Source organism: Engystomops pustulosus, chromosome 1 (genome assembly GCF_040894005.1).
Source record: "Engystomops pustulosus chromosome 1, aEngPut4.maternal, whole genome shotgun sequence".
NCBI lineage: Eukaryota > Metazoa > Chordata > Amphibia > Anura > Leptodactylidae > Engystomops > Engystomops pustulosus.
Window position 1 is genome coordinate 150,208,684 of NC_092411.1, and position 16,233 is coordinate 150,224,916.

Sequence of the window (16,233 nt, forward strand, 5' to 3'; positions counted from 1 at the left end):
CGTTACCATGAAGTGGCATGTAAATGTCAGCGACCACATGACTGGCTTCCATGTTTATAAGCAGGAGAATGAATTACATGAGCCAGAGGAACTTTTTATATATTTCTTGGTTCTAACTCCTGCTACCCAGTTCTTTTCCAGTGTATATGACAAACTGAGTAACTGATGTGATGTGTATATTGTGGAACTGTATCACTTAATTATTATCTGATTTTCATAAAGAAAAGTGAATAAAAGCAAAAAAAAAAAAAATATAAAAGGAGATTTATTGGGCATTGCTATAAAATATGCAGTTCAAAATAAACTTATAACTTATAATAAAGTTATAGATCACATATATGTGTTTATATATACAAATATATACATTGTTGAAAAAACAAAGCACTGTGCTATATAATGTAAGAATAGATGTTTTCTTGTAAACTTCAGTATATAAGCTACAAGATGTACCATTATTCTAAGCAAATATACAATTTATACAATTCCTCCATAGCACGGCTCTCCCTGTAGATATATATATAGTACTATAGTATCATACCTCTTGGAGAACAAGCAAGGCTCATCATTCACCATTTTAATGGGCTATTGTAAAGACTATACAAGAAGTTCTAAGTATTTACAAAGTGCAAACTATACTTTAGCTTCACACAGTTGATACTCCTGCCAACTGCAAACCAAAATAATCTTTTAAAGCCATATTGTTGTGTGCTCTTAAATTGTTTTTTCGGCATGTTGATATTGATGACCTCTCAATCAAATTGGTAGACCTACATTTGGGACCCCACAGTCGCTTATTGCTACCTCTGGCACCTAAATTACCAGGGGAAACAGAGTTGGAGAAACCGTCCATTAGCTTGAATAGGAGCTGAGCTGCTGTAACAGAACTTCAGCCACTACACAGAAAATGAAACTTTAAATTATATATTTAGATATGCTGTAGTGCCTGGCATTTTGATTTTTAACTGAGGTCCACGCCAATACCCATCTACTACAAGCATGATTCCTCAGGTCTGCAATTGGGGACTGACTAAGAAGAACATTGTCAGTTCTGATGCTTCTTCACTAATATTCATGTCTAGCTGGTGTTTGTGCTATAAGATACATGTTTTTATTTGTGCCATAGCTTATAAATAGCATTTGGAATAAAAACTTTCATGCGTCAGTTACAGATTACAGAATGTAACATGTTAGTACATAAGCAGTAAAGAGTTTAGGCCATAATATAATGTTGCAAATGCTTGTGCCATTCTCATCAGTCAAGATGTTTTACATAGCTTATTACTTGGAAGATGGATATCACAGAAAATAATCTATTTAATCTTCTTTTCACATCTAGCTATCTTGCTGTAGTATGGTGTCCAAAATACCTACATTCATTATTGACTGGGAACACTAGAAATGCTGGTAACAGGACTTCTGAAACTTAATGCTCGTGAGAGGCGCACACTGCTTTTTCTTCTGAGTGAACTTTCATTAGATGAACCAGAAGTGAGATCCATGCCTTGCTGGTAACATGCTGGTAGCTTAACTCCAGCCATAGTGCAAGCACAGCAAAGGAATGCTACCATTGCTTTACGTACTTCAGAACTTCTACAGGAATAAATCAATGGATTTAAGGCTGAGTTTAAGACAGCTAATGCAAGCACCCACTCCATTCCTACAGGAGATTGGCAGGATGGAGGCGTGCACGAGGAATCCACTATAAGATAGACAAAAAGTGGACTCCAGCAGATGACAAATGAACCGAGAATGATGAGAACAGTTTGCAGTAAGTGCACGGCACGCTGACTTGTGATTGCATTCCGTTTGGCATTACAACAGACTAAATAATAAATAGTGCAGTAAAAACCAATAATCCCAATCAGGCTAATGGATAGAAGCCCAAGGCTAAATAAAATATATTGCCTTGAATAAAGGGGGAGAAGGCTTGAACAGGTTTCAATGTGGCATAGGCAATTCCAACCAAACAAAGGTAAAATTCCAACAATTCCTGCCAGCACCCAACATATAAGAATCAAGCCCTGTGCACGCACTACTTTTTTAGAGTGGCTCTCTGAAACAAGAGACCCGGCCACCATTGTACTATATCGCTCCACTGCAGTTATAAACAGGCTGAAAGTGGAGGCAGCTAAAGTGGTAAAGAGAAGGCCCTCTCTTAGAAACCATTGTTGTGGGGTCAGTCGGAAGGTAATTTCGCCTGAAAGGCATATATTTAGCAAATATGATATGCCTGCCAAGAGATCACTAAATGCAATGTTTGCCAAACAGCAGTGAACCCAACGCCTCAAACGAAGGAACCTAAAAACAAAAGAAAACCATAGTTATTTGTAATGCTAATATCTTATTAAAGTTTAAGGTATTGTTCAATTGGGACACACTAAGAAAAGGCAAATCTTATAGTGAAGGTCTCCGTGACTTTGGAAGATAAAAAGCATCCATACACAACATAGAAAGCTGCTCATGTAAATGTCTGGAATATAATGGGGCACACTTACAAATAGGGTTAGTGGAGTCTACTGAAAGAGCATAGTCCGTCCATAATGCTGCATGCGGCTATTCACTAAGATTGTGCACCAGAAATCATGAATGTGTCATTTTCCCACTCAGGTCATTTTTTGTGGTGCAACTTTAACATGTGGCGTGCCACACAATTTAAAAGTTAAATACTGCGCTCTGTCCGAATCAGTCTGAAAGTCCGACGGCACGCCCCCTAATTTGTGTCGCATGAAAGCCAGCGCAGCTGTGCCAAAAAAGGGTTGCATGCGCCACACTTGCAGCGCGCACACTTCTTAACTACCTGTGCAAGCCCCAAATAAGCCCCAATGCTTAATTTTGCTAAGAGCTGTCACTGCAGATGAAATAAGGAACTAGCTGTGGCTGATCAAATTAGCTAGTTTTACATATGGGAAGAACGTAATAGCAACAGGTACCTATTACTCTATGGGATAGATTTATCAGAAGTGTCCGAGAGCAAAACTCTTGCTCAGGGAAATTAATCAGAGCTGATTGGTTGCCATGAGCAACTAGAACAGTTCTGCTTTCAGACACTTCTGATAAATCTCCCCCATTTTGAGCCAGTGTATTATGACTGCACTACCAATCTTGATCCAAACCTGCTTTTGGCTTCAAAAACTGCATCTGATAAACTGAACTTGTGAACACACCTTCATGATGGTTAGATTTATATTCACTGGAAGCAAATCATAATAATAAATACATTATTTAGATAGCACCAACAGATTTTGCAGCACTGCCCAGAGCTTACCAAATCAGTCCCTGTCCCCATGGGGACTTACAATCTAATCAACCTACCAGTATGTTTTGGAGTGTGGGAGGACCCAGAGGAAACCCATGCAAAGGCAGATAGAACATACAAACTCTGTGCAGACGTTGACCTGGATGGGATTTAAATCCAGGACCCCAGGGCTGCAAGGCTGTAGTGCTAACTACTGAGCCACCAATCTGCATCTGTATATGTAAACCAACCAGTTCTGTTTTAGCTTTTCAATTGATATTAAAATAACTATAAACCTTTTTTTCTTCATAAATGTAAACATAAAAAAATGATCTTTGGTTGATGTTTACTGTAAGCGTGTTCTCACCTTAGCAGAGCCACTAACACAGAAAGGTTTTCAAAGATGATGAACAGACTGATTAAGATGCTGATTATCTTCAGAATAGCATTTTCACTTGATCGACCAATTAAGCGTCCCGTCAGATTATAATGCAATAATATAATGTTAACATTTCCTATGTCCACCAGCTCTAAGCACTGGTTAAATGTCAGGTTAAAACTCAGGTTCATGATAGCATATATGAGTCTGTAAAAAAAAAAATATATCACATTGTGTCATTATTTGCATTGTATTTTACAGCCTTTACAATTACAAACTTGTGGCATTTCCTGTACTTTTGAATGTAGGAATACTTTCCATAATATATATAATTCAACAGATAAATAAGCAATTAGTTTAAACAATTTACTTACCTCTCTCTAGTCCTTTGGCCCAGAGTGGCGCCTCTTATCTATGCCAGCCACTGTTTGTATAAAGAGGCTCAGCGGTGATGTCTGCTAGTAAGGCCGGTATTTTGCAGCAGACATGCTCTGTCATCGGCACTGGGCAATTATACCAAGTGGCTAAAAATATATTAGTCGATCTCCAACTACCAGTGACAGACGGCCTTTATGTATACAGGTATCTAACTTACAATCATTACTGCACTCTGCACTGGGTCAGCCTCCTGAACCTTTTAAAACAGCTTTTAACTAAAAAGCACATTACAGGCGGTCCCCTACTTAAAGGGAACCTACCACCCCGATTCTACCTATAAAGGTAGAAGGGGTGGTAGGTGGATGAATGGGACATGAGGATAGCCCTTTTTGGGCTAATCCTCACGTCCCGGCTATCTTTTTATAAAGTTTATTGCGGGCATATGCAAATTTATTTATGCGGCTACTGGGGCGTGGAGTAGCCGGACATGAGGCTACTAGTCGCGGCTACTCCACGCCCCAGTAGCCACATTACTCTGCCTACCATTTAATCTTCGGCGCGCAGCTCCTCGTAGCTGCGCGCCCTCGTCCGAGTCCCCCGGCATCTGCGGCCTACTGCGCATGCGCAGTAGCTCCGGCCCCGGAGCCGCGGCTGCGCAGCCAAAGACCTGGGTTCTGCGCATGCGCAGAAAGCAGGGGACTCAGACGAGGGCGCGCAGCTATGAGGAGCTGCGCGCTGAAGATTAAATAGTAGGCGGAGTAATGTGGCTACTGGGGCGTGGAGTAGCCGCGACTAGTAGCCTCATGTCCGGCTACTCCACGCCCCAGTAGCCGCATAAATAAATTTGCATATGCCCGCAATAAACTTTATAAAAAGATAGCCGGGACGTGAGGATTAGCCCAAAAAGGGCTATCCTCACGTCCCATTCATCCACCTACCACCCCTTCTACCTTTATAGGTAGAATCGGGGTGGTAGGTTCCCTTTAAGAACACCTGACTTACATACGACCCCTAGTTACAAACGGACCTCTGGATGTTGGCAATTTACTGTACTTTAGCCTTAGGCTACAATAAACAGCTATAACAGTTATCACTGGTGTCTACAATGAAGCTTTATTGTTAATCCTGGTTCTAATGACAATCAAACATTTTTAAAATCCAATTGTCACAGAGACCAAAAAAGATTTGTCTGGGGTTACAATGATAAAGTATACAGTTCCGACTTACATACAAATTCAACTTAAGAACAAACCTACAGACCCTATCTTGTATGTAACTCGGGGACTGCCTTTATTCTTTTTGTGCTATTAGTTTCGGAATGGGTTATGGCATACAAATGAATGCAAATATGAAGAAATTTTGAAGAAACAAATGTTCTTAATGGATGCCGGTAGTTTTATTATTTATTATAATAACCCAGTCTTGCAGAATTCCATTTTTTTCCAATTTTACACAATCAATAGTGATTATCGGAGAAAAATGCTTCTATCTCTTTGATATCTTCAATCCATTATGCTTTTCCAAAATAGACTGTAGCTCACAAATCCAGGAGATAACAAGTATGTTATCAGCTAATGGCATGTTCTTATAGAGCCCTTACCCTTATCAACTTTATCTTGTATTATCTGGCATTAGAGGGGGTATGTCCTGCTCAGCTGGCCCATCCCATCTACTCCTTTTCAGCATGTCACGTGGACCAAAGTGATGTCATATTCACGTAACATCACCCCTGACTAAATCCAGAATACTGTCTCCAACCTCATGTCCTCTCTCTTCTTGAAACGTAAACTGAACTTCTTGTCTTTCCACCATCTACTAACCAACCCAACCATGATTTCTCAATCTCTGTGGGAGAAGTCTGTGGGATCACTATAGAACCGAGGCAGCAGGCCCGCTGTCTCGGGGTTGTGCTGGACTCTGACCTCTCCTTTTCACCATATATTCAATCTCTTGCTCGCTCCTGCCGCATGCATCTCAGAAACATCTCCAGAATCTGCCCATTTATGACAATTGAAACTTCTAAAATGCTAATTGTTGCCCTTATTCACTCTCAACTAGACTACTGTAACTCCCTACTAATGGGTCTTCCACTTACTAAACTCTCTCCTCTTCCATCTATTCTTAATGCAGCAGCCAGGTTTGTCTTTCAGACCAAACGCTGCACAAATGCCTACAGTTTGTGCTAATCACTGCACTGGGTGCCTGTCTCCTTCCATATTCACTTTAAAATGCTAACCCTCATCCACAAAGCTCTGAATAAAGCTGCACCTCCTATCTCTCTCTCTTCTCTCATCTCAGTCTATCGCCCTACCTGTGTTCTTTGATCTGTCAGGGATATTAGATTTATCTCTACCTTAATTCGAACCTCTCATGCACGTCTCCAGGACTTCTACCGAGTTGCATAAATTCTCTGGAATGCCCTTCCCCGGACTCTCACACTAATACCCACCCTCCAAAGCTTCAAACGGGCTCTTAAAACCCAAGTTCCAGGCTTCTCTGTGGTCACTTTCACCTTGGTCCTTGTAAATAAGATTACGGCTGATGGCTGGTTCAAGCAACAGAATTTTCATTTATTAAATTATTTATTTATTATTATTAAATTATTTTATATTGTTCCCTCATAAAGAATAACTGGACCAATCTCTTTTACCTCTTCTGTCAACACCTTCATCCTCATAGAATGTAAGCTCTTGCAAGCAGGGCCATCACTCCTATTGTTCCATATAAATGTTTGTACTCAGTAATGTAATATTATATTTGTCCCCTGTGATTTGTAACGCGCTACAGAATTTGATGGCACTATATAAAAAAGATTATTATTATCTAAGGTCCTGTTACATGTACAACATCTACAGCGTATATGCATCTGATCACATGAAATCACAGCACGCCTCCGTGGATTTCTACTCTTCACCATGCCTTCATGGAGGCATGCTGTGATTTCATGTGATCAGATACATACATGGGTTAGACATTTCAAATGTAACAAGACCTTAGATGACATCACCCTAGTCACATCACATGAAGTGCCCAATGATGTATCAGAGCTCTCACTCAATGTTATGCACTGCATGTCTTAGCAGTGAGACCTGTCAATCAGAACTAGGGAGACAGGCAGTACAGTATTTATTTTGTGTGGGTTGATTTAAGTGTCTATGGAGAGGTAAGGAGGGATGAGCAAGAGCTGACTTGGAGAAAAGGGGAGACATAGAAACAGAGGTTGCTGTAGCTAATTGTATCTCTTAATATACTAGTCTCCTGATAACTTTCACTATTTCTGCTTGCTATCAATTTGCTACACTGTGTGACCTCTGCTTTGTGTGGCCGGGAGGGGGCTGTTTAAAAAAATAAACATGCACTTACCTCCTGGCGCCCTCTGAGTGTCCAGCGCTGCTATCTCTCTGGTCCGTGCCCCATGTAAACCACGGAGGCAGTGCTGCATTCAGCTTCCGACCGGCCGAGGTGGCCGTTCACACCGACCCGTCCCTATTTACAGCATTGTATATGCAGGATGGATGGTGTTGGGTTTGGCCGGAAGCTGGATGATGCCCCGCTTATGTGGCCATGTTTGTGTACATGGGGCACGGACCGTAGCTATAGCAGCGCAGGACACCCAGAGGGTGCCGGGAGGTAAGTACATGTTTATTTTTTTTAAGCAATTGTAAATCGCACAGGCACTCTGGGCTAATAACTATACACTCCTACAGTGCATCACGTAGGAGGCATGCATAATTATGAGCCAAGACTGCTGGGCTCTCTCTCTGTATGTTACACAGAGTGCCCAAGACTTATTAGCATATTTTTAAAAGTTTTTTTTTACTTGTACCCAACGTATCAAGCTTTATGTGCCGGGATCGCTGAGAAGATGACGACAGGTACATATGTTTGTGTTAATCGGTTACAAATAACAAATGGTTGATTTTCTTTAAGATGGTAAATCTGCTTAGTTTTGGCATGGCAGTTTGACACACAGATTTTCAGGATTCTGTACGAATATAGGGAATATTGCTTCTAAATGGGTGCCATTTAGTGCCCTACATCATGCTATGGCATTTCATCCTGGGGGTCTTGACTAAAGCAAAACACCATTATATTAAGTCTATTTTAAGGGGGTCTGTCAATTTCTATAATTTTTACTTCAATTTCAACATTCTGTATTTATATTTTTGTATATATTTTTCTATATATTTCTGTATATATATTTTTTCAGATGTCTGAATTAATTCAATGTATAAACTGATTGTTCACATTCAGAAACGAAAAATGCTGAAAAACTATGTTACTCCCACAATGTGTGATTCATTATGAGAAAGGTTATCATAAAAAGTGTTTTCTGGTGTTACAGATGTAAAAGGGCTCCACAAGGTACTGTCAACATAGCAAACATCTGCTTACAAGATCACCATTCTAGTTAATGAATGGATGTAGCATTTTAGAGCTTTCCTTTTGTGTCAGGAGACACAGGAAACTATGGAGCAGAGGGAAATTGGGCAGTGTCTGTAATGGATCAGCAAGGAATGAGGGAGAGGTAAGTAGCCTCTTGTTCTGTTAATGAACCCACATGGAGCCCTTTTACATCTACTTTTGCTTTTATTGTTTGGATATAAACCAAAAGAGATTTTTAGGTAAGAACTTTTATGACATATCGATTCCTAGTATCTGATAAGGGTTCCCAGGTCTGGTTCGAACATTGGGGGTCATTTACTAAGGGCCCGAATCACGTTTTTCCGTCGGGTTACCCGAATATTACTGTTTTGCGCCGATTTTCCCTGAATTGCCCCGGGTTTTTGCTGCACGTGATCAGATTGTGGCGCCTATCGGCGCCAGCATGCGTGCGACGGAGATCGGGGGCGTGGCCATCAGAAAACCCAACGGATCTGGAAAAAACGCCATATTTTTTTTTAAAAAGTGTCGCTTGACATGCGCTTACCTGCACCCAGCAACGGATCATGAACTCCAGTGAACTCCGGCGGACTTCAGCGCAGCAGCGACACCTGGTGGACATCAGGAGCACTACCTTAGTGAATCGCCGGAAGACCCGAATCCTCCACAGTGAACGCGCCGCTGGATCGCGACAGAAATGGGAAAGTAAATCTGCCCCATTATGTGACTTAATAGGGGGATTTTAACAATGTGTCTCAGGTTCGGTCAGTCTGTAGCTGGAAATTTTGCTGCACCAGATTTATTACCGTGATGATGAATTCTGGTGCAGCATAAGACTGTTGGTTCCTACTTTAGACCTACTTTTAGTTGGTCTAAACTGTGATGATGATTTCCCACAATCCACGCCCCTTTCTAGTGAGCCCACGTCCATCTCCCTAATAGCCTTGATAACTGTGGTGCAAGGCATTTTACACAGTGTTTTTGGCGCAAAACCACCAGAATTGTGGCACAAGTGCATTTATAAATTCCCCCCAATATATGATGAAAGTTGTCATCAGAAAACCTCATCAAGCTTATATTTCAAGAATATATATGATTTGCATATTACACCATGCACATAAATAAAAATAATCAGTACTTAACTAAAACTGTAAAGGTAAGCAACTAAAACCTGCATCCATGTCCAGAAATTACACAAAATAGCCTGCTACCATTGTTCTTGAAAGACTTCAGAGATATTTGTGAGGCTGTACAAAAACAAATCTTTAAAGGTTCAAGCAAATCTGCACGTGGCACTGAAATTTTTTGTGGTTTACACAGAGTGACACCCAGGAAGGGTGGAGTGTGTGAAGTTTCACTGAGCATGGCACACATTACTTCCAAGCAGTGAAATGCCTGATCATGCATTAGTGCTTTTGCTATAATTTCATATTATACTTTAAACTAGATTTGAACTATTAGGTATTGCATTTTAATGCAATTTTGGAGTTATTTAGGTATCCTCTTATAATAATATTATAATATATCACTAAGATATGTTTTATTATTGTGATTGGTGGGAGTCTAGCCTAAAAGACACCCATCCTTTCATGGTTAATAAGGGCTGTGGTCATATTGGTTTATTCTCTGCTCAGTAGATCTCCTGACCACAAGCTATGCAGAGAATTAAAACACATGTCTTTTAAGTGAGCACAGTTGTGATACTGTATACAGCACATTCGGAGGCTTATAGAGTCCCAGTAAAGGCAGCAGAGCTATATAAGGGCTGCTTCTCCTTATTCAATCTGACTGTCAGATCCCCATTATCAGTGAGTGATGGCATATCATAATGTTTGCCATCAATTATTTTTGTTTTCCCTCTTATTTCAATTTATTTAAAGGGTTTTGTTTAACTATGGAATGGAACATTAAAGGATAGTGGTAATGAAGCAGGATCCAAAAGTTGGTCATTTTGTACTTGTCATAAAGCATACAAACAAATACAAAACCTAATATATTTCTATTGTTTGTTTTGTAAAATGTGTTTTTTTATTATTTGTTTTGTCATTCATTATTTTTATTAAAATAAACATTTACATCAGTCTGATAGCCCAAGTTACAGAATGCAGGATGTTACTGTTGCCATATCTCTGCTAAGCTGCTAATCGTACGATACCAAGTTTTCCTTGAGGAGAGGGACCAGAGGAAAAAGGGACCAGAGGAAAAAGGGACCAGAGGAAATAGGTAAAAACGACAGATCCTTGGGATGGCGATAGGATTTCTTATAGTTTAGTTTTATTTTTTTATTGTTGTATGTGATACTGAAAAGATTGTTACATATTGACAAAAATAATCAATCAATTAAAAAATATTAACTTTATATCCTTTTTATTTGACTTCTTTGTATTTATTTCTCCCAGTTTGGTTTCCTCCTACACTGTAAAGACAAACATCATGTTTACTGATGGTAGTCTAGCCCTATTTACAAGCTTATGCAGAATTGTTCTTCTTAGAAGCTCTATGATTATAACCCTGTACGCAGTGCTTGTGGTGATATAGAGTTATAAAAACTATGCAAATCAGTCTGGGGTACTCCGGCTTACATCACTAGAATGTCTCTGAACCCCTTGTCTCATAATTTATTCACAACCAAGCGGGACCAGGTGGGACTGGAAGAGTAATGGGGGAGTGAATAGAGTATACCCACAGGTACCCACAGGTACTCTGGTGACGTAAGCTTAAGTACCCCAAACTGATTAGTATAATTTCTATAAATCTATATCACCAAAATTGTGGCCTATAGGGTTATAATAAAATAAGTTCTAAGAAGAATAATTCTGCACAAGCTTGTAAGTAGGACTAGTCTACCATCAATAAACATGCTGGTAGATGTTCTTTAATCCCTTAATGCATATGCATATCTATATATAGGTGTCCTGAAAAATATTAAAGAATCATCATATGATTCTATGGCTGCCTTTAGTCACATGATTTTAAGACTGTTGCATTAGTAACAATAGATTGAACCATATACCCATTTTTCTATTCATTTATCTTACAATTATTATTTTATCTTTTTTGCTCCACCTCATGTATTTCAGTGGATAGCTAAAATTATTAAGCTGTATGAGCTTCCCATAAAAAGAATGAACTAAATCCCTGCTCACCTGTCATCTGATGGTCACTTTGTGCATGCAGGCAGGTGATGTCTGAAGAAGTGACAGCTAATTGACGTCTAGAAGTTATAACAGGAAATATTGTAACCTCTACCACAGGTTTCAGGATGGACCCCACCCAGGGGAGAGGCATGAGTACTGGTAATTGCTAAAACAGTCAATACTTAGGTTTTTGTTTGCATATTAAATCAGTCTGTGGTCTAACTGAGTTCATATCTTTTATAGATCAAGGTTTCTTTCTGTTACATTTTCCTTCTCAATGACTGTAAGCTTTTCCAACGGGACCCTCCCTCCTTATCCCTGATATTATGATCATGTAGCTCTGTATGACAACACATCTTTCAGAAATAATAATTATCTAACTTTTATCCAACTTCTCAACTTGATTGAATTGATGACCAGTTTAATATACTCCAATCTAGAGATCATAGCAAGATCCCTGATACTTGGCATTCGGTGAGGAGGCACTAGCTGCCATTTAGTTTGTTACAATAGCTCTTACTACAGTGAAAACACTTTTACATGTGTAAAGGAGTCCTGCAATCTCCATAAGGGATTTACTTCCCTTCCTGACCCATGTCTCTGGCTGCTCACCTCAATGAATTATGTTGCTGAAACCTGCTGTCTACAGTTGGGTGTCTACTCCGTTTGGAAGAGACTTACTGGTTTTGATATAATCCCATGCCATGTGTAGATAACTGCATAGGAGGTATAGTTATCATTTTTAGATCCTGGAAAATTTATTCAATATTCCTTAGGCAGTAAACTCGTTTGAAGCCCTCCATACACGACGTGATCCAGTTGGTGAACGAATTTGGCTCTTTCTCAGGTCTGAGCATCAATTGGGAAAAATCAATCCTTCTGCCTTTGGATAGCGCTGTTCAGGAGGGAGGAGACTTGGTTAAGGTCCTCAGGAGAGATGAATCGTTTAAATATCTGGGGATTCATGTTTCAGTGGATCTGGGACGCTTTGCTGAATTAAATATTATTCCGCTTATAACTAAAATCAGATATAGTATTAATGGCTGGCTCAAAATGCCTCTCTCCAGAGCAGACAGGGTAGGGATAGTAAAAATGGTTCTACTCCCGCAGCTCTTGTATCCCCTCTCGGTCTCCCCGGTCTGGCTACCCAACAGATTGTTTAGACTGATGGAAGGATTAATCAGAGATTTAATTTGGGGGAAAAAATGCCCCAGGATTGGGCTGTCTTCTCTTTGCTGCCCAACAGAAAAAGGGGGTTGGGGGTCCCATACCTCTTTGGGTATTTTATCGCAGCCCAGCTTGCGTTTTTAAGTGAGTTCACTAGGGATTCAATTTTTAGCCTTTTGGATAGCGGGGAACTTGGGCACGACAGATATAGAGGCACTTATATATGGAAATTGTTGGATAAGAGTTGGATTGCGTATAAGAAAAGTAGAGGTATTCAAGGTAATTTTTGTTTCCCTCCAATTTGGGGGAATTATCACTTTGAAGAGTTTAGATCCATTCCGGACTGTAGATACTGGATGATAAGGGGGGTAAAATTTCTCACACAACTCACCAATTCAGATTATTCACTGAATTTTTTAGATGTTCTTACACTAAATAGAAGTGTTGATATATGCTTTTTAAGACTTTTTCAATTGCAGCACGCATATAATTCGGTAGAGGATAAAAGTAGGTTTAACTTATGCACAGATGCAGGGGTAGAATTTTTATTGGGATCCTCCACTTTGAATAAGGTGGTAGCACATGTTTATATATATCTGATCCAAGGACTCTCAAAAGGAGGGGGCTATCGCGGTGTTCACTTGGGTTACAAGCTCCCCTTGTTCTCTTATGCTTGTGATAAAACTTTGATATAATGTTTTATAATGTTTTGTAATCCGCGTTGCCAATGTAAATGCATTATTTTCATAATAAAGGAAAAAAAAAAAAAAAACTCGTTTGAAGCCATTAGAGCTTCTAAATAAAAGTCCAAATGTACACAATAGTATCTGAGGTAGTTCACAGTAATTAAATGTAACACTTGCAAAAGGAGGACTAACCAAATCGTTATGTATATAAAATATATTTTTAAATTTTAATATCATTCAAATTAACATCATACACATTGGGGAAGATCTATCACCACCTTGTCTGGTTTCTTTTATGAGACTTTTTGGCCTCAGTTTTGACTTTTTGAGAACAAAGCCCCAACTGAGACCAAAAGACTCAAACAGCAGTAAAGGAAACCAGAAAACGTGTTGATAGATCTCCCCCATCATGAGCTAAAAATAATGGTCCAATTACATGTAGTGGAAAAACAGCACCTCAAAACAAGTGGCAGTAACATAGGCCTATATAAAGTACATTTAAAGGGGTATTCTCATCTGGGCACTCACATTCAGTTTCATTAATCTGCCATATGTAAACATTTCTTCAATTGGATGTTATTAAAAAAATGTTTCTGTGTGAAGATAATTTCTCATAAATGTAGCCATGTTGTCCCTTAGAAATGAGATTGCTTCCTCGGATACGGCCACCTCTGATGGATTGAGTGCACAAAGAAACAAAAGGTTACTGTATATGAAATGTCCAGGAGTTACTACATGTCGCACAGCCATCCTGTGGTAATGATCGCTGAATCCTTGTGGTCCAGCAGGACTCTAGCGCAAGTCTGGCCACCGCTGCCAGAGTGTGACGTGGTCGTATCCGAGGAAGCTATCTGGTTTCTAAGGGACAACATAGCTACACTTATGAGAAATTATCTTCACACAGGAGCATTTTTTTTTATTAACATCCAATTGAAGAAATGTTTACATGTGGCAAATGAATTTAATTAAATGTAAATGCCCAGATGGGAAAACCTCTTTAACTGCACCATTTTCTAGATTCTGGTGGTCCATAAATGTTCAGTATGACTTGAGTCACCTCTCCTGAAAAAGTGAAATTGTGCGTCAGGGCATTGGGAACTTGCACCAGTCTCAAGGTGAGAAACTTCTTTATTACACCTCTGTGCCTTTCCTGCCTGGTCAGTATAACTATGTTTGCTCTAGTCATATTGTCTTCTACTGCACATTTATGTTCCAGATGGACACCTTACCAAGGATCTACAAAATGGTGTATGTAGCTAAAAACCTAGATCTTATTGCTGCTATACCCAGGGCCCAATTAAGGGTGGTGGGGTAATGAATATAAACAGCTCTGCCAGTAATGACTATATACAGCTCCTCCACTAATGAATATAAATACAGCACCACGTTAATAAATATATATAGCTCCCAGTATAACAAATTTATAAAACTTTACATACCTTCTCCCACTCCCCAGGTGTGCAGCACAACCTCCTCCTTCTTCAAGCAGTCAGATGTTGGCACAAGCATCACAGTGTGTAATGTCACTGCACTACCTACACCACGGCACTGACATCCGGTACACTCCTCAGTCTATGGCAGAGCAGGGAGCGTATTATTCCCTCGCTCTGCCATCGATACCAGTTTGTGGGAGGGACCTAGGTCAGCCTCCGATTACCACCCAAAATGCCCATACTATAATCCACCATTGATTGGTGGGGGCCCATTTAAGAGGAAACTGGTGGTGGACCCGGGGCGCACGCCCTCGGAGCCCTCCACATAATCCGACCTTGGATATACTTGTTTGAAGTTGCCTGTTTTCCCCATGCATATAATTGAACTGTTCTTTTTAGCTCATAGATAATATCAACATAAAGAATATACTAAACTATTTGGTTTATTAGCCTTAATTGTGTAGATATTATATTTGAAGCTATACAGCTGAACTGATCACATATGATATAAGGGAATATTTTATTAGAATGAGACGGCCAACTAAAATATATAAGGGAAGTAATGATTAGGTAGGACAATGGCCCAGAATTATCAAAAGTGAGGAAAACTGCACTAAATACTGGTTGCCTCATGAATGTGCACCATGCAGTGCACCATCTTCTTTTAGGTGCACCTTTAATGTACAGACAGTATGTGAAACAATTCTGTTGAGTTGCTGTATTAAATGTGGACCAAACTCTGACTAGGTCAAATTTTTTCTGTCTTGTCGGCACAGTGCAGCCGAAACACAAAACACATAAACACTTCTTATATACAGGCAGTCCCCGGGTTACATACAAGATAGGGTCTGGAGGTTTGTTCTTAAGTTGAATTTGTATGTAAGTCGAAACTGTATATTTTATAATGGAAGTTCTAGACAATTTTTTTTCTTTTGCCCCAGTAACAATTGGAGTTTCAACATTTTTGGTGTAATTGGACCAAGAATTATCAATAAAGCTTCATTACAGACACCTTACAGCTGATCATTGCAATCTGGGACTAAAGTAAAGCATCCGGAGAGCTTCACCAGAGGTCACAGTGGGCAGAGGGGTCCGTCTGTAACTATGGGTTGTCTGTAAGTCGGGTGTCCTTAAGTAGGGGACCGCCTGTACATGCAAAAATATGCAAGCGCTACATCCATTCTTTTCAGTGCAAAGTAGGACAGAAAACAGGCGCAGCAACTTGAATAGATCTGGCCTATTATATTGATATTCATGTAGTCATTGGGAATGATACAATCAAGTGTGGCAAAAAAAGAGAACTGGACACATTACATACTACTAACCGAGATAAAGATTTTATCCATAGCAAATAATTCTAATCATGAGTCTTTGCTCCCTTGACCACCAGAGATCTGACCATAGAAACATAGGCTGTAATATTTCTAATGCTGAT

The 16,233-nt window shown here is 39.7% G+C and overlaps 1 protein-coding gene across 1 annotated transcript; it reads right to left on the reverse strand.

Moving 5' to 3' along the window:
* Positions 1-758: 758 nt before the first annotated feature.
* S1PR4 (sphingosine-1-phosphate receptor 4) lies at positions 759-11,582 on the reverse strand. The gene is made up of 3 exons (XM_072126557.1): positions 11,522-11,582; positions 3,603-3,821; positions 759-2,298 (listed from the first exon to the last, which is right to left on the reverse strand). The coding sequence occupies exons 2-3, from the start codon at positions 3,803-3,805 to the stop codon at positions 1,377-1,379; spliced, it is 1,125 nt and encodes a 374-aa protein (XP_071982658.1). The 5' UTR covers positions 3,806-3,821; positions 11,522-11,582; the 3' UTR covers positions 759-1,376.
* Positions 11,583-16,233: the final 4,651 nt, after the last annotated feature.